This window comes from Cavia porcellus, unplaced genomic scaffold (genome assembly GCF_034190915.1).
Source record: "Cavia porcellus strain 051 isolate PalLab524CR breed Dunkin Hartley unplaced genomic scaffold, mCavPor4.1 scaffold_27, whole genome shotgun sequence".
In the NCBI taxonomy this organism is placed as follows: Eukaryota; Metazoa; Chordata; class Mammalia; order Rodentia; family Caviidae; genus Cavia; species Cavia porcellus.
In genome coordinates, this window is record NW_026947510.1 from 34,385,095 (window position 1) to 34,405,139 (window position 20,045).

General features: G+C 35.2%; 1 protein-coding gene across 1 annotated transcript; it reads left to right on the forward strand.

Moving 5' to 3' along the window:
• Window positions 1–5,887: 5,887 nt before the first annotated feature.
• Window positions 5,888–6,817, forward strand: LOC100730824 (taste receptor type 2 member 10-like). The gene has a single exon (XM_003470302.1). It carries the CDS (start codon window positions 5,888–5,890, stop codon window positions 6,815–6,817), a length of 930 nt encoding a protein of 309 aa, XP_003470350.1.
• The last annotated feature ends 13,228 nt before the right edge of the window (window positions 6,818–20,045 follow it).

The following is a 20,045-nucleotide window of genomic DNA, read 5'->3' on the forward strand; positions in this document are numbered from 1 at the left end:
GTCTGAAAAGAGAAGAGAGAAAATCAGAGGATGTTGGTAAAGATGCAAAAATATAATATTCTGAAGCCAGACAATAGGTGAAATTTCAAATTAAGGAGCATAACATATAGAAATAGTTATTGAAGCTGTATAATTTAAAGAAATACCTTCCTACTTATTTCCTATATTAGGGAAATAATCATACTAAATCATCATAGTTTAACATTTTTTCCTGAATGGTGAGAAAAGAGGATATTTTCTAATTTATACTAACCTGACATACTGAATGAAATTTCCACAGATAACTTATTCCATAAATTAATTCTTAATATTTTAAGGAAACATGAAACGTAATGATGAGTTGTATGTAGCATGAACCTGTCTCTAGAAATGTCCCTGAGTTGTTCATATTTTGGGAGAGACATATATCAGGAAGCTCTTGACTCCAAGAAAAGAAATCGCTTTTCAAACTGATATGGACTGTAAGAAACTAATAATCTCACATAGCTGTCTCTGTAAGGGTGAGAGGCTTCCACTCAGGATAACATTATGAGCCTAGTGTAATGGCCAAAAACGTAGGTTATTTTCTTCTTTATTCTCCTGAACTGTGTTTTCACTGTTCAGCTTTTAACTTTGGCAGTACAGGACTGCTGCCGATAGAAACTGAGTTTGTTTTCTTACTCATGTCTGGCTAAGACAGAAAAGCCTTATTTAACCATCGATTTAAAATATGCTTTGTCTTCTTTTTTAAGTTGTAGGATTTTTACCCTTCTTGTAGTTTTCTTTTTCTTTTTTTCTTTCTTTTTATGTTTGAATAAAATGGATTTGAAAAAAGAAAAAGGAAAAAAATCCTTTCTTTCATTTTGTTGAACAATTCAGAATTTGATATCACACTTGAATCTGGGACCCTTTGCCAGAAGCATGTTGTGAATTGATTGGGTTAAATGCACTAAATTAAGAGTCCAGCTCTGGAGTGGAATTTTCAGTGTTTCCTGAACAAAAGTATAATGTGAGATCTGAGAATCCTGATCCTTAAAAAATATTATAAATTGAAATTACGTGGAATTTAGAATGGCCACAGTGCTGCATGCCTGTAATCTTGGACTCAGGAGACTGAGGCAGGAATTGCTTCAGTGTAGGAGCTGAAGACCACCTAGGCAACATAGTGATAGCTCATCTCGGAAAGGAAGGAAGGAGGAAGAAAGGATAGGAGAGAAGGAGGCAGAGAGAGTGGGGAAAGGACAGAAGAAGGGAGGAAGGGAAAGTGAGACTGAGAGAGATTATCTGGATAGAAACACAATTTGCAATGCAATGACAAAAGCTGAAATCCTTTTCCAATAACAAAAGCCAAGTTTAGTCTTTTAGTCATCTTAAATGTAAAGCAATATCCTCTGAAAATGCTAAGCACAATGTCTGGGCGTTAAATCATTTTGTAAGCTTTTATTTTGCTGACAACAAACACTGTTTCACCACTGACCTGGATGCCTTCTTATTAAAAAGTGGCATCCAAAACAGAAAGCAAAGGAGAAAATACTCTTGTCTGCCATGAGATAATTTCAGTTCAGTCTCTCAGTGGATATATTAGAGTCAGAGAATTTCTTTTTTTAGCCACAATTTCTCTGAAAGGATCTTTATGCTGCTAGCAACTGGAAAACTTATTAAGACAATTCTGATGATAAATTGATTGAATGAAGCAAATGAATTTACAGGATTGTACCAAAATAAATAAATAAACAAACAAACAAACAAAGTGCTCACTTGCCTTTGTCTTCACTAGCTTGATTACAGCCAGAATTTCTTGGTGTGACTAGTATTAGTCGATTTTAAAATATTTGTACTTAGTCTACAGAAGGAAGATTTTGATTGTAAAAAATTATTTTTATGATATTTGTACATGTGTGTCTATCAAATGACTCAACATTTCCATGCCTTGTGACATGGAAATATTGTTGTTTGTCTTCACAGGATGAAGAGAAAATAAAGATGTATTTTTAATTTGAAGAAGAGATATTTTGAATTTTAAAGGAAGAGGCTAAAATCACATACTTGGGTTCAAAAATTTGTACAGTTTCTACATGCTGTATGAAACAATAACTGCAAAAGCAAACAATCCAAAGGTAATTGATAACTAAGGGAGAATAATTACAGAATAAAGGCTACTTTTCATAAAGTATGAGTGGTTTCTTGCAAAAATTTACAAAATGTAAGCAACAATAGAAAAAGAACTGTAGGCCATTAATAAGTAATTCATGAATAAGTAAAAAAGTCTTCAGCTTCAATGGAAATGAACAAAAGCAAATTTAAACAATGGATTATTTTCATTTTTATCTATAGAATAGGCCAAAATTTACAGTGGTTAGTGCCTTTCTTTGCGAGAATGTAAGACAAAAGCTATTTTCATTCATGATGATGCCATAAGGATGAGTGCGGTTGCCTGTTTGAGAGATTGTCACTACTGCCACCACTACTCCAGGAGTGAAGTCAGTGTGGCAGCACCATATGCCTGTAATCTCAGCACTCGGGAGGGAGGCTGAGGCAGGAAGATTACTGTGAGGTTTGAGGCCAATCCCAAATACATAGTGAGACTCTGTTTCAAAAAACAAACAAAACCCCACAAAAATACTCTTAAAACTATTAAAGCAGAACAAAATGTAAAGCTGCATTCAGATTAGGAGCAAAATTTAACAAAGTTGCTATATACAAGACAAAGACCAAGTGTTCTTGCATTTCAACTGAAATGCATTAGAAAATATTTCATAAGTCTTTCTCCATGTCTGAAGGTTGTAAAAGGTACAAAAAGCCAAGAAAATCCACCAATTAATAAATAAGGCCATAAAAAATTTTAAATTATGAAACATTATATACAGGATCCCAAAGGAGATTTGAATAAATACACATGTAACTTACGTATAAATATTTAGTAGTAAGCTTAAATTTATTAAATTCTTCATAAACCATAATTTTATTAAAATACTCTTCAAAATTTGATTTTGTTAGAAAATTTACAAAAGCAAAAAATATAGAATATCTGGAGTTATAAATACAAAACAATAAAATATTTGGTTGCGTTTCTTTCCTTTGTTCTTTTCTCCCTTTCTTTTTATTTTTTCACCTCTTTTTTTTAATTTTTCCATCCCTCTTTCTTTTCCATTCCTTTTTTGCTTTTTACCAGACTCCTACCCTCCCTTCTTTCTTTCTTTTTTCCTTCCTTTGTTGTTTTGAAGGGCACTATAGTGATCCATCCTTATTGCCAACTTCCTAGGCTCCGGAGATGCCTAGGGGATTAGTAAAGCTCACTCTGACTGCTGAGTCTGGGATGGTCATCAGGGTGTGGCCTTGAGCACTGAATCTGATCTCTGCCTCTTTTTTCTCAGGCTCTTCCTTGCTCGCCTTACTGCCTGCCTGTTACAAGATGAGCAATTTCCTTCACTGTACTCTTCTGTTGTTTCTTCTAAAACAGAAGAAACCGATGTTTCTTCTTTGGAACCAGCTGACCAAGATTGACACCTCTGAAACTGAACAAAAACATAGCCTTTTTTCTCTAAATTGCAAGCATCAGGTATTGTGCCTCAGCAACAGAAATGTTACTAACCCAGGCACTTCCAGCTCTGAAGATAGATTAGAGAAATTTGCTGGTTCATTTCACTTTTGATTGAATGTTGAGACTTATGAAAGACTATAATATCTATTTTGAAAATTACATATATATTAGAAATCATTTTATGAATCAGTCTTACCTTGGTAAAAATCCAGTGTAATCGTGAGAAGGTTATATATTGTCAGTTTTATGTAATTTTCTGTGCTGATTAGATCAAGTTGCTTCAAAGTATTGTTCAATCTGGCAAATGCAAGGTCCTGAGTTCAATTCTTAGTACAAAATAAAACAGTAAACAAACAAAACAGCAAAAACACCAAACTACTGTGTAAATCATCTATATCCTTATTGATATTTTGTCTACTTTTCCATTAATTAATGTGAGAACGTGTCAAAGTCAATTTGTGTTGCTATGACAAGATAACTTAGACTGGATAACGCAATTATAAAGACATAGAAAGTGATTAGAAAGTGATTTCCTTCTAGTTCTAGAAGCTTGGAGGTCCTCAATCAAGGCATTCCAGATTTGGTTTCTCAAGAAATCTGTTCTCTACTTTCCAGGTGACACCTTTTATTGTACCTTTTGATTTGATTCCAGAGAGTCATACTATTTATTTTTGAAACAGTTCACTCGTATACTGTTACACATCCTCTGACCTCTGTCAATTTCAGTGTGTGCAGTCAGTGCAACTCTCAGCTCTCTTTTTGTTGCTTTATTTTGAGATCATCCATTGCCTGTTCCTTTGCCTTGTGGGACTTTCTCTGTGATCTTACTGTGTGACTATGTCCATGGGAGCTGTGCTAACATAAATGGGAGAGACTCTGCTTTTCTCTAAATCTCCATTTATTTATTTATTTGTTTGTTTTTTAAAGGTAAAAATACCATGTATTTTAAGGGCTTATTGTGAAGTGGAAATGAAAAATGGTCATAAAGCATTTATGATAATATTGGAAACATAACAAAGGCTCGATCTTTTTTTGGTTAGATTTTACTTTGAACTTTTGAACAAACATACTGCTTTTCTCTTTGTGTGGCATGCTTGCTGCATTCCAACGTAAGCTCCAAAGTCACAAAAGTCTTGAGAGTCTATGTACCACTACATCCCTTCATGGACCAGGGACAGCTTGCTATTTATATACTCAGGAAATACTTTTGAAAAAATGAGAGAATGAATTTTATCAGTGAGCTTTGCTAAATGAAGAACCGTTCCTAAGAGCTTCTCATGTTAAAAGTGGTCAACATAAACTACACTACATTGGCTGCAGTGACTGTGCATATAAAAACGCAGCTTACAGTCAGACTTGCCTATTTTTATTTTAAAAAGAAAAATTAAAAATAACAATGAGACAGAATTTCAAAGCAGGTTAGTATTTTTAGAGTGTCTATAATGGCCACGTTTATTTTTTGCTTTTATCTGGGAGAATTTACTTACTGTCGGGGTCGCTCCCGGCCGGCAGGAAAGACACACGACAAAGTCTGGCGGTGTGCAATCTTGCCTTTATTTATCTCCGCGTGGGCCCCGCGAGGCCTCCGCTCTGTCACCAGCCCTTTCTCGCCGGTGGACTTTCTCTATCTCTCTCTGTGCTTCCTCTGTGGCGGGAGAGGCATTTACTTTTATAGGGTAACAGTGGCCAATCAGTTCAAAGCGCGCGATGCGGGCTGACTGGCTAACATCAGTTGTTGCTAGGCAGACTATCTTACAGAGCGGGTTGTTTAAGTCGCCAGCGCAATCAGGGGGCAGGAAGCAGGCGCCAACTTGACTCACTCGATGGGAGGGGCAATCTAGCTCAGGCTCCGCTCCCACCCACAGGCCCTACGTCCGCCAAGTAAGGCGACCGGTGTCGGCCGCGGCTCCCAACAACTTACTATTCATTGGTATATATAAATATATATTTAAAGCTTGAGTATAAACAACATAAATTATGATGATTTGATAACAAAAAAATGAAGCCTAGTATTGTGCTCCAGATGTTGGAAATGTAGTTGGCACTTGTACTCCTGAGTTCTGTTTATTAAATGCAAAGTAATCTCAGAGGGGCAGATTAAATCCATGAAACAGAAACTTTCATTTGCATCTTAACCAAACTGCAGGTCAGCATTCAGCCTGGACATATATTTTCTAGGCTAGCTGAGTTTGGTAGACGTAACTGGGAGGATTTCAACAAGTATATTTCTGGTTCCATCATGAGACATTCCTGGAGTATGTTTTGATATAAAGAAAGACAAGAGAACCAGCCTTCTATCACCCAGCCCAGATATTCCTCAGTCTGCAGCAGGTGATTTGAAACAGCTGCCATGAAGGATTGGCAGCTATGCCAAGTGCAGTGGAAATCTTCCTCATTTTTGTTGCAACCAGTGAGTCAGTCCTGGGGCTTCTAGGGAATGGGTTCATCGGACTTGTAAACTGTACTGACTGTGTTAAAAAGAAGAAATGCTCTCTGATTTGCTTCATACTCACTGGCTTAGCTATTTCCAGATTTTGTTTCATATGGATAACAATTTTAGATGGCTATATAAGGATATTCTTTCCTGATACGTATAACTTTGGTAACACCATGGACTATATATTTTATTCTTGGACAGCTTTCAATCATTCAACCATCTCATTTACTACCAGCCTCAGCATCTTCTATTTCCTGAAGATAGCAAATTTTTCTCACTGCACATTTCTCTGGTTGAAGAGAAGAATCAATACTGTTTTTACATTTGTGATGGGATGCATGCTTCTGTCATTTGTATTTCACTTTCAATTAGATGTGAAAATAACTAGTCATGAGAAAGTGACATACAGAAACACATCCTGGTGGCTCCATCCACATAATAGAGAGTATTTTACTGACCATCTTTTAATCAATCTGGGGGTCATTTTCTTCTTTTTTGTAACTGTAATCATGTGTATCCTGTTAATCTTTTCTCTTTGGAGACACCACAAGAAGATGCAAATGAATGTCACGGGATTCAGAGACTTTACTACAAAGGCTCACATGAAAGCAGTGAAAGTTTTAATAGTTTTTATCATTCTTTATGCCTTGTATTTTATAGGTGTTATCATACAAACATCATGTGCTATTGTGCCGGAAAACAAACCTCTGTTTCTTTTTGGTTTGATCAATGTAGTCGCCTCTCCCTTTGTTCACCCGTTTATCCTCATTCTAGGGAACAGTCAGCTGAAGCAAACCTCTCTGAGGGTAGTGCGGCAGTTAAAGTGCTGTGAGAAAAGACAGAATCTGAGAGTTACATAGGTAGGCTTGCAGACAAATGGATATTCTAGGAGAACAACCTATTGAGGAAATCCTTGAAGACCTCTTTCCCTTGCCCTACATCTTGCAGTGGTTTGTAAGACTGTTGCTTAACATCACTGAAATCTTCCATAATTCTTTGACTGTTTCAGGGAAGCCGCTGTCATCCGAGATTTAATCCCATGTGCAGATTCACCACCAGTTCAGTCAACTTCATGGCTCTGAAACATCTTTCCACATACTTCCCAGGGGAAAATCACAGTAAAGAAACTATTTTGTATGAAGATAAACATCTACCAGAAGACTTTGCAGTGCGCCTCACCTGACTTCTCATAAGCAGTGGCATCCTTCCCCTATGACATCCCTCAGAAAAGTAAAATCACAAAAATGTTATAAGCAGTTTTGGCATTTAGATTATAGAAGTAAGGAACAGAAAAGGATGCTTTTGTGTGTGTGTACAATTTTAATTTTTTAACAAGTTAATTTATTGATCTTTAAATGTTAATGTCCTTTTTTACTGCTGTATGTTTGATGTATTAGTAGTAGTCATGGTAGTAGATGTAGCACTATGAAAACTACTTAGGGAAAGTACCTGGAAGAAGGAATCAGAGCACTAATGAAATGATTCTTAGTTGTTCAGAGTCTGACATGAAGCAAAATCATGAGTCCATAGTCAAGTAATGCATCCATACAAGTGCAAATCCAAAAGATCCAACATGATCACTGACCAAGGGATAAAACATTGAATGTGGGGTAGAATCTGTGTGAAGTATAAAATGTTTAGCCCTAGGGATTCACACACACACACACACACACACACACACACACACACGCATGCTACACAAACTCGCAGTCACAGACATATTACAAATGTTGATTTCTAAAATAAATTTTATTTTCAACTCAGACCATTAACTTAGTAACTTCTTTTGACAACTTCTGAAGGTGTGCTGATATTCTCAGGGCCTTGTTCCTAGAGTATTGCCAAAAGATCAGGGCTTATTCCATGTTCTGCATGAGATTTATAGTTATATTTTCTAAATACTTTTATATTTTTAGACTAATATGTTTGGGATGTACAGATAATTAAGAGCTAATGGAGAACTGCAGCAAGCAACATCAGCACCATCATGTCACCCAATTTCAACCTAACTTACCAGGTTTTATTTGAAGTTATATTGTATAATTATGCTCTCTTACAGATTTCACTATTTTATTTATTTTTTGGTGACTTTAAAATTTAATCATGATCATTATTTTAAGAGATACATAATAGTCTATCTTGAAAATACACATCAATGTATTTAATCTTTGTCATTTCTTTATATTTAGCATGGCTTTATCTTTTTATCATACCAAATAAATATCAAATGAATGTCATGTAGCAACAGTACTGTAGATTCATCCATTTTATGTACTTTAATGCTAATTCTGATAGTTACTGAAAATGTGCTATGAAGTAATAGTCAAATAGCTGAGTGTGGTGGCAGACTCCTGTTATTCTAGCACTCGGGAGGCTGAGGCAGGATGATTGTTACAAGTCTTAGACCAGCCTGGGCTACAAAGTGAGCTCAAGGCCAACCTGAACTGCATAGAGAGACCTTTATCAAAAAAATAAAAAAAAATAGTGACTAGATATTGATGTTGTTCAATTTTGACATTTTTATAGTTATTTTATTTTCATTACTTTTGATCACAGAACAACAGTTAAAATTTTTGTCTGTTCAGTTACTATTGAGATTAAAATTCTGTATATGAGAGTTAGATAGTGGCAAATCCTACCTAGGAACTGCTCACTTGTTTTTGTTATTTTTTCATGTCTTATGGTTTTGTTACCAGTTTTGTAACTACTTTGTACATTAGCACTATAATATTTATGTGTTAATATTTTTGCTTTTAATTTTCTGTTTGGCAAAAAATTCACAATATTTAGAAAAACAGGATGGTAATTCCTATGAACCCAAATCTTTTTATGCTTTTCTTCATGGTTTCTTCTGCTGTTTTTCTAACATTAGTTTAGTTTTATTGATACTTTCTCCTTTTATCAAAGAGCTCCATTCATTACTAAAAATAATTCAGTTTCATTTTACCTAATATTAGAAAGCAGATATAAAGGAAAAATTGATTATGCATATTTACAATACTCTACCTACCTAGATAGCCACACAGGTATGTTGCTTAGAAATCCATTTTGACTATATTTTTGTATAAACTTAGGATTCTTATCCATGGATAAGGGAACTACAGATGATTTTTATTTTCTTTTGTAGTTGTAATTTGTTAAGTGTTGTATGAAATAATGTGTGTACTCAAGAAAGTAATTAATTAAAGGATAAAGTTTTTGAGAAAAATCTGCTTGTCTGATTTTCGTTAATACATAAGACAAGGAACATTCCCTGGGGTTTTCATATACTCTGTAAGTATAAACCCTAACATCTACTGTTATTCAACTGTCCAGTTATGAACTAAAAATCTAGGGTTGGAGGATGCCAGGCAAGTGCTCTAGCTCTAACCTACACCAGGAGCCCAGATGATTCTATTTTTGAACTCAGCTTTGTTAGGAATTTATTAATGGAATTCTTTAAGGTGAAATTGTGGATGTAGTCTTTCAGGAAGTATTTAACCTTACTTTAGAAGACAGATGTAAATTCATAAGATTGTTGGCAGCATAGTACAAATTTGCATGCAAGCATAATATGGAAGAAATACACGACAAATATACATGCAGGCAATGATATAATGAAGGCTACATTTAGTTTAATCTTTTGCTCGGTAGATATTATTTTTTGACTGCCCATTAAGGTACTGCCTTTCAAGGGTCCAGGTTTGTTTCTAGTAACCAGTCTCCCTTCCAGTTTTGGAGGGCCCTGGCAGGTGTACTATCCTATCTACACAGGAGGAGAAAAGAAGGTTATTAGAGGTGTTGTGAACGGGTACCCATCGACCACCCACAATAATAGTACTCATGACATGTGGCACACATGCACTCATAAAATGAAATCTCAGGAGAAATGGAAGCCGTGGATTTAAAGAGACTAACACTGTCTCAGGGAATAACTCTATTTCAGCACTTTTTTCTCTTTCAAGATTTGCACTTTTCCTTATTTTTAGCATCTGAGGAAACTTTTATTTAAATTTATTTAAATTTTCATAACAGCTGGGAAATTCACTTAAAGTATTCAGTTTATTCCTACATCCTCACTTGGAAGCATCCAGACACCTGGACTGGAGTAGTCTTTTTTTTTTTTTTTTTTTTTTATTTTTTTTATTTAAAGAGAAAAAGAAAACAGAAAAAAAGGGTAGAAGTAATACAGAATTTCAGAAAAATATACAGTAAGAAATCACTAGTTGAGAAGTTACATATTGTCATCTTAGAAATAGTTGTTCAATTTACAAAATTAAAGCATACAAAGTGATATTCAAATAATGACACTGCAGAGTGGAACAGCTAGGCAGGTCTGGGGCACTTGCATCTGCCTCCTCATGTGTCTGGAGGACTGTGGATTTCTAAGCAAGCAAGGTGAGCATCACCAGTTCCAGAAGCCTGGCGTCCTGGGGTAAGTGCCCCACACACTCTCCTCCAAGCCCAGCTTGTCGGGACCTTTGAGCCTTCTGGGTGCAGTGAAACAGCTAGGCAAGTCTTAGGCACCTACATCCGCCTCCCTGTTCTGGCTGGGCTTGGAGAACTGTGGAGTTCTAAGCAAGCAGGCGGGCACCCACTGTCCCCAGAGCCCAGCTTGTTTGGGACTGCAGAATTCTAAGCAAGCAGGTGAGCGCCACAGGATCCAGAGGTCTGGTGGCCTGGAGGAACTGGGTTCCAGAGTCCCAGGAGCTGCTAGCATAGAAGTGAATTTTCAACAGACTCAGGAAGCTTTCAAATAACACTTGAAACACAGAAATATAAGAAAATGACAAAATGAAAGACCAAATTACTACCTCAAACTTCCAGCCCATCTCAAGAGACCCTAGGAGCGATGTATATAGAAGAAAATATATGTCATACACCTCAAATATTGGACATAATAGCAATTGAAATAAATAAGCAACTTCGGGAAGCTTTAAAGGAATTCAAACTATAAATAATTTCCCAGGTAAAAGAAGAAATGATAAAAGAATGAAAGAGATGCTGAACATATCTAAAGACAACAGAGTTAAAAAATTGGAAGAACTAAACAAAAAGATAGAATCCCTAGGTGAGCAATATAAGAAACAAACAGAATACATAAAGCAGATACACAGAGATATACAGGAAATCAAAAACTCCACTGAAAGCTATAAAAACCACCTCAACGAAATGAAGATAGAATTTCAGACCTTGAAGACAGGATTGCAGCTAGTGAACAGGAAAGGAAAGATCTTTTAGAAATAATGAAGAATCAGGAAATAACAATTCAACAATTACAAGATAATGCAAAGAAAAAGAACAAGATTGATAGGGATTAGCGAAAAAGAAGGGGACAACATAAAGGATGTCAAGAGGATATTTAGAGAAGTAATAGCTGAAAATTTCCCAAGCATGAGATCAGAAACCGACATCAGGTTCAGTGAAGCATACAGAACTCCAAATAGTCATAATCAAAATAAAACTACACCCAGACATATAATAATAACCATCCCAGAAATCCAACACAAGAATAGATCATTAAAAGCTGTCAGAGAGAAAAGACAGATCACTTATAAAGAAAAACACAGCAAAAACAATAAAGTTAAGAAGAGCATGGAGTGAAGTATTCCAGATCCTAAAGCAAAATGACTTCCAGTCTAACTGATGTACCCTGCTATCATTCAAAATTGATGGTGAAATAAAATACTTCCATGATAAAGAACAGCTGAAGAACTTCATGATCACCAAGCCAACCCTGCAAAAAATATTGAAAGACAGTTTAGATACACAAAGGAAAAAAACCACTAAGTAAAGCAGATAATTAAACAGAACAGAAAGATAAAACTACAACAGCAGAAAGATAACATGTCAACAATAAACCAACATACAACAGTTATAACCATTAATGTAAATGGTCTCAATGCACCAATTAAAAGAAACAGACTGGCAGAATGGATCAAGAAATAAAATCCAACCATATGCTGTTTACAGGAAACCTATCTAACCCGGAAGGATATTCACAGACTGAAAGTCAAAGGATGGAAAACAATACTTCACACAACAGGAATCAAAAAAAAAAAAAAAAAAAAAAAGCAGAAGTAGCCATTCTGTTTGCAGACAATGTGAACTTTAAACCAACAATGATCAGAAAAGACAAAGAAAGTCACCACATATTCATTAGGGGAAAACTCCAAGAGGAAGAGATAACTATCTTAAACATATATGCACCAAATTCCAGAGCACCCAGTTACATAAAAAAAGTATTAACAGAAATGAAAAATCAAATTATCAGTAACACAATTGTAACAGGAGACCTTCACACACCATTGATACCAAGGGACAGATCTCCAGACAAAAATCAGCAAAGGAATAACAAAACAGAATCACACCTGTGAACAAATGGACTTAATAGACATACACAGAGTATTCCACTGCACAACAGAATACACATTCTTCTCAGCAGTTCATGAGTCACTCTATAAAATAGACCATATATTAATTCACAGAACATATTTAAATAAATGCAAAAGGGTTGCAATTACCCCTTGCAGGCTATCAGACTATAGCGCTATGAAATCAGAAAGTAGGGGCTGGAGGTTTAGCTCAGTGGCATAAGCTCCTGCCTTGCAAAGCAGACAGTCATGAGTTCGATCCCCGGTACCGATAAAAAGGAAAAAGACAAAAAAAAAAAAAAAAAAAAAAAAAAGAAATCAGAAAGTAATGATAAAAGATACTGCAAAAATCCCACAAACACGTGGAAAACTGAATGACACACTCTTGAGAAATCAGTGGGTCACAGAGGAAATTAAGGAAGAAATTAAACAACACCTACAAGAAAATGAAAATACAGATACACCTTACCAGAATCTGTGGGATGCAATGAAAGTGGTCCTCAGGGGAAAATTTATTGCACTGAGTTCCCACATCAGGAAAACAGAACGAATACAAATAAATAACCTGATGCTACACCTCAAACAGCTAGAAAAAGAACAAGTCAAGCCCAAATCCGAAAGAAGAGAGGAAATTATAAAAATCAGAGCAGAAATCAATGCAATACAGACTAAGAAAATAATCCAAAGAATCAAGGAATCAAGAGTTGGTTCTTTGAAAGAATAAATAAAATCGATAAGCCCCTAGCCAACCTTATTTTAAAAAGGGAAGAAAAAGCTCAAATCCATGCAATAAGAAATGAAAAAGGTGAAATCACTACACTCTAAGAAATACAGAAGATCATCAACACCTGTTTCGAAAACCTCTACTCTCAAAGGTGTGATAACACAGAAGAAATAGACAGATTCCTAGAAACATGTGAAGTACCAAAGCTAGATCAAGATGATGCAAAACTGCTGAATAACCCAATTTCTATTAATGAAATTGAAAATGTAATTAAGCCCTTACCTACAAAGAAGAGCCCAGATGGAGTCACTGCAGAATTCTACAAGAAATATAAAGAAGACCTAATGCTGACACTCCTCAAACTATTCAATGAAATTGAGAGGGAAGTAATCCTTCCTCAGTCATTACTGGAAGCAAATATTACTCTAGTACCAAAACCTGAGAAAGACCCTACTAAGAAAGAAAACTATAGACCAATCTCCCTAATGAACACAGATGCAAAAATCCTCAATAAAATATTGGCAAATAGGCTGCAGCAAATCATCAAGAAGATTATACACCATGACCAAGTGGGAATTATCCCAGGGATGGTTCAACATACATAAATCAGTAAGTGTAATCCACCATATCAATAAAGCCAAAAGAATCACATGATCATTTCCATAGATGCAGAAAAAGCCTTTGATAAGGTCCAAAATTCATTCATGATAAGAACTTTACAGAATATTGGAATAGATGGTCTTTACCTCAATATAATAAAGGCCACCTATGACAAACCAACAGCCAGTGTCATACTAAATGGCCAAAAATTGAAAGCCTTTAAAATCAGGCACAAGACAAGGATGTCTTTTATCACCATTCCTATTTAATATAGTACTGGAAGTACTAGCCAGAGCAATTAGACAAGAGAGAGAAATAAAAGGGGTAAAGATAGGGAAAGAAGAAGTTAAATTATCGTTGTTTGCAGATGACATGATACTCTACATATAAGACCCCCTAAACTCCATTGAAAGACACTTAGATATAATAAATAAATTCAGTAATGTAGCTGGATACAAAATCAATACTCAGAAATCAATAGCATTCTTATACACTAACAACAAAATCAAGAGAGAGAAATAAGATAAGCCACACTCTTCACACTAGCAAGCAAAAAAATGAAATATTTAGGAATTACTCATATGAAAGAAGTGAAAGACCTATACAGGGAAAATTATAATACACTGAAAAAAGAAAATGAAGATGATCTCAGAAATTGGAAAGACATCCCTTGCTCATTGATAGGAAGAACAAACATTGTGGAAATGGCCATTCTCCCAAAGCTGTTATACAGATTCAATGCAATCCCAATGAAAATACCATCAACATACCTTATAGATCTAGAGAAATCACTCCTAAAATTCATCTGGAATCAGAAGAGACCTAGAATAGCAAAGGAAAATCTAAGCAGCAAAGGCAAGACAGGAGGCATCACAATCCCTGACTTGAAGTTATACTATAAAACTACAGCAGTAAAATCAACATGGTACTGGAATCAAAACAGAGCCGAGGATCAATGGAATAGATTAGAAGATACAACCACATCTACAAACACACTCAACCACCTTATCTTTGATAAAGGAGCCAAGCAGGTTCACTGGAAGAATGACAGTGTCTTGAATAAATGGTGTTGGAAAAACTGGCTCTCCATTTGCCAAAAACTAAAATTAGACCCATGCCTATCATCATGTACTAAACTAAAATCTAAATGGATCAAAGATCTGAATATTAAAACAGAAACACTAAATGTATTGGAAGACAAATTGGGTAGAAATCATGAAGACGTAGGGGTAGGTAGAGAATTCATGAACAGGACTCAAACCACACGGGAAATACTTCCCAGAATCAATAACTGGGACCACTTCTTATTAAAAAGTTTCTGCATGTCAAAAGAAATCTCCAGCGTAGTGAAAAGAAAACCTACAAACTTGGAAAAGATCTTAGTGAACTCCCCCTCAGACAAGGGACTTTTGTCTAAAATATATAAAGAATTAAAAAAACTCAGACCCCCAAAATTCAAAGATCCAATCTAAAAATGGGCATCTGAGATGAATACGCACTTCTCAGATGAAGAAATACAAATGTAAAATAAATACATGAAAAAATGTTCATCATCATTGGTCATTAGAGAAATGCAAATTAAAACCACACTGAGATTCCATCTCACTCCTGAAAGAAAGGCCAGGATCAAGAAAACCAACAACAACAACTGCTGGAGAGGCTGTGGGGTAAAAGGAACTCTCCTACACTGTTGGTGGGAGTCTAGACTGGTATAGCCTTTGTGGAGGTCAGTCTAGAGATTTCTCAAAAAGCTGGGATTGAAAGTCCAATTTGTTCCAGCTATTCCACTTCTAGGCATATTCCCAGAAGAACTGAAAGCATCATACCACAGTGATATATGTGCATCTATGTTTATAGCAGCACAATTTGTAATTGCCAGATCTTGGAAACAACCCAAGTGTCCATCAACTGAGTAATGGATAAAAAAGTTGTGGTATTTCTATACAATGGAGTACTATGCAGTTATAAAGAAGGATCACATTGAGATATTTATCAATAAATGGGTGCAGCTTGAGACCATACTCATAAGTGAAATAAATCAATCTTGCATGTGTGAATACCGAAGTTTCCCTAATGTAAGAAATGATTCAAATATATAAAAGTATGTGGTAATCATGATTCCCCATTAGGTGGCCTTGAAGCCTTATAAAGTTTTCACTTATTCATTGGAATGGCTTTATTCTGGGCTGCTTGATATTATTGCCTGTGATGAAATGAACAACTATTCTGAAGAAAACAAGACATCATAATAGCTAGTGTTGATTTAATATCATCTTGCTTTGAAGCCCCACCAAACTGTTGCTCTTCTGTCTCCATTGGTTTTATCATGTTGTATCTTATTGGATTTTATTATATGTGATAGTAAAAACAAAAAATTTTAAAGGCAAAGAGATAATATAGAAACCATTGTTCGTTTTCTCTTAGCTGGTTCTAAATATCCTACAATGCTTTCATCCACTTGAATGGTTTCACACTATCTTGATATGTTTGATGCTATAGTATACGAAGTTATATTCAGATATTTCAAGGAAAAAGACACTATGGTAACTACTCGTAAGTCAGGTTATTTGGTGGTGAAGCACTAGGTTGCTGAAATTGTCATGCCTGACCTGTATTGTTATGTTTTTATGTCCTCTTTTATCTCTCCCATATTCATTAAATCCCTCCCATATTCATTAAAAAATTAGTCATTTTTATTATTTTTTTATTTAAGGGGAAAAAATAAAAAAATTAGCAGGATATATCATAGTAACTTTTTTGATTTCCTATTAAGTTGAAGTCCTGTATTACTCCCACTATGTTGTTTTGACTGATTAGACTCTGTTCTGTTCTGTTTGATAGTATCAAGTTTGAGGGTATAGGCAACTACTTTGAAGGCAATAAGATTCAATATGACACCCATTCTGGTTTGACTATTATCTTCAATGTTTACAATGTTTAGATTTTATTGGTCTTGTTCTGTACTGTTTTGTTCAACTTTATTATACCTAATGATATAGGCAATTCTTTTGAAGGAAACAATATGCATTATGGTAACCGTTGTTGATAACCTTGTACTCTGTTTTTACATCATGTGCTATGTCTATCCTTGGTTTTGACTGACAGCTTTGTTTTGCCATATTTGACTTTATTCTCTTCCAAAAAAGTAATAAGAACTATAGGAGTAATAAATCCCAAAATGTGTAAATTTTGTTGTAAAAAAGAGAGGGAAAAAGTGCTCTAAGGGATACAACTGCAAGTGTGTGTAAGTGTGTTAAGATAGATGACCATAGTACTGAGTTTTTGTTGGATCATTGAACACAACTGTTTGCAGTCTCACTGTTTGAATGTCCACTTTGTATTCCTTAATCGTGTAACTTGAACAACTATTTCTAAGATGACAATATGTAATCTATTAACTAGTGATTTCTTACCTTTTTTTGTAATTCTGTATTACTTGTATCCTTACACTGTTTTGTTTTTTCTTTTTTTCCTTTTAAATTAAAAAAATAATGACACTGCAAACAGTTCTGCTCAACGATCCAAAAAACTTAGTAATATGGTTATCAGTCCTATACACTTGTTTTTTATCTTAAAGAGGGTAAGATTAAACATGTCAAAACAGAACAAAGCAGTTCATAAGGAAACAATTTAAAGGAACACAGATTTCTAAGTAAGTCCACTGGAGATCTTCACTGTCTATCTTATTGTCTCTAGTTTTCTTCCAAATAGTTGTCCCCATCTTCACACACATTGAATATATACTGAACATTATAGAACTTATCAAATCATTACAGGATGATGAAGGCTTTTTAGGTCTTCAAGATATGATTTTGGGGAAGTCAATAATGACTACCATAATGTCTCTTATTCTCTTTGAAGTAGTTGTCTTTATCTTTACTTATGCTGAAATTGAACATAAGAGACTGGACCAATATCACTCTGAACAGTGAATAACAGTATTGCTAGATTTTATATCATAATGCTACAGAATTAGCATTGGGTTTCTTAGTGTCTCTTTTTCTGAGTATCCATTCATTACATCATGTATTATATAATCTGTTCCCATAAATAGTTTAGGAATTCTTCCCATGTGTGAATCTCTACATGTATATCTATCCTTTCTGTATTTTAGGGAAAAACAGATCAAAATAAGACAACAAAACAAATTCCTGGAAAAACATGAAATGACAAAAATATGTAAGACCACAATATTAGGTAATCTACAGTACTTACTATGCTTTCTCTTGTTATTTTCAATAGACTTGTCCACATCATCAGGCATTATATAGTTAAGCATAGCATTACATAGCTATTTTTATAAAAACACATCTTTGGAGACATTGTAGGACTTGAAAGCAGTTAATAATCAAAATTGGAATGTGTATCTTTTACATCTTGTCATCTTCAGAGTAGTTGTCTCTACTCTTAGACTTGATACTATCAAGCATACCAAATTCAAATAAAATCAGTCAAGGCAAAATAGCAGTCTAACAAACCAGCTTCAAATAAGATCAGTCATAGTAAGACAATGTAAGTAATACAGGGTTTCAATTTAAGTTAATAGGAAATTAAGGATAGTTACCATGGTATAACCTGTTATTTTTGGGTTAGCTGTCTGTGCCCTCAAATCTCATATGACTAGATAGACTGGAACAAAATATAATGAAACTAAACAGAGCGATAAGACTACTGTGGCTTTTAAATTCTGATATATTTATAACGATGTCCTCTTCCTTCCATTTTTAGGAAATCCCTCACCTTTCCCCTTCTCAGGATGCTTTGTATGTTTTGGGTCCCACTAGCTCCTATAGTTTTTAGACTATAGGGGATCAGTCTGTTATCTATCTGAGTGTTGCTGAATCTTTTTACCCCTGAGCTTAATCTTGAGCTGAATTCCTTTACTTATTAAAGCCACAAAGGTTTTCCTTCCTTCCACCTGTGTAGTTCTACACTGCACATAAGTGTCATAACTTTCCAACCTATCTGCGGCTGCTGGATGAGTTGTCCCTATTTCTTCCTGGTTTTCTGTCACATATAGCATTGTTTTCTCATCTTTTGACTTTTGATTAACTCTCAGGTTGAGTTTATTTCCTATCCAGAGCATCTCGATGGATCCTGCCTCCTAATCTACTCTGCCTGTGTTTCTTTTTTGTTAGTGTATCAAGGCTATCTATATTAAAAATTATAGCTTACCATCTCTGCCATTCTATTCTTCTGCTATTATTTGTCTACTTTACTCCTTCATTCCACTGTCTGCCTCATTCATTGAGGCCTCTCTGCCACTGTTGCTGGAATCTTGGTATTTTTTCTTCTCTCTCTCTGGAATGTCCTTCAGTATTTTTTGTAGGGTTGGGTTGGTGGCCTTGAACTCCTACAGTTCCTCCTTGTCTTGGAAATATCTTGTTTCTACATTAATTTTGAGAGAGAGTTTTTCCGGGTACATCAGCCTTGGTTGGAAGTTATTTTCTTTCAGGGCTTGGATTATTTCCCCCCAGGCTCTTCTCGATTTGAGAGTTTGTGTTGATAAGTCTGTTGTTATTCTGATGATTTGTCCTTTGTAGGTGATCTGCTTCTTTTCTCTGGCTGCTTTTAATATTCTGTTCTTGCAGTGGATTTCTGGTATCTTGATTATTATATAGGGTGTAGATCTGTTTTGGTTGTAGGCAGCTGGAGTTCTGTATGCCTCATTTATCTGGATATAATTTCTTTTTCCTATGCTTGGGAAGTTTTCCTTCAATATATCTGTGAATATTCTTTGTATTTCATTTGTGGTTACTCCTGCTTCTTCATTTACATTTTTTATTCATAAGTTATAAATCCTCTTGTCATGTTCTAGCCTTTGAATTGTTCCTTCCTGGTTCCTTGTTATTTTTAAGAGATCTTTCACTATCATATATCATAGATCTCTCTTTAAATTTCAAAAGGCTAACTTTAGTTTCTGTCAAGGCATTTTGCCAGCTTTCAATGGAATTTTTAGTTTTCTGGTAATATCTTTGGATCTGTTTCATGTATCTTAGGTTTTGTTTATATTCTTCATGAAAGGTTTCTCTTCCTTTTCTGAATTCCTCCATTCTTCCATCTGTGTTCTCTTGGGAGGGGCTTATCATTTCTTTAATTAATCTTTTTATAACTTGCCTCATTTGGATCAGAAGTACAGCTTTAAATTCATCTATGAAGTCATTAAGGTATTTCTTCATGTCCCCTGATGCTGTGTCTAATATTGCATAATTACTGCACTGGTTTTCTTCTGTATTTACCTCTCCTGGGCCTATTTTCCCAGGGTCTGTGGCTGGAGGTGTTTTTTTTTTTTTTTTTTTTTTTTTTCTATCTCTTGTTATGTTTCTGGTTTCTTTCAGACAGGTATGTCCTGGGGGGGTCTCTGGCCCTCTCCATATGGCTTAGGGTCTTTCCAAAGCTTACTGACTGGGA

Bases quoted from the DNA above. Each gene is read 5' to 3' on its own strand.
- LOC100730824 (XM_003470302.1), top strand. From the start codon at position 5,888: ATGCCAAGTGCAGTGGAAATCTTCCTCATTTTTGTTGCAACCAGTGAG.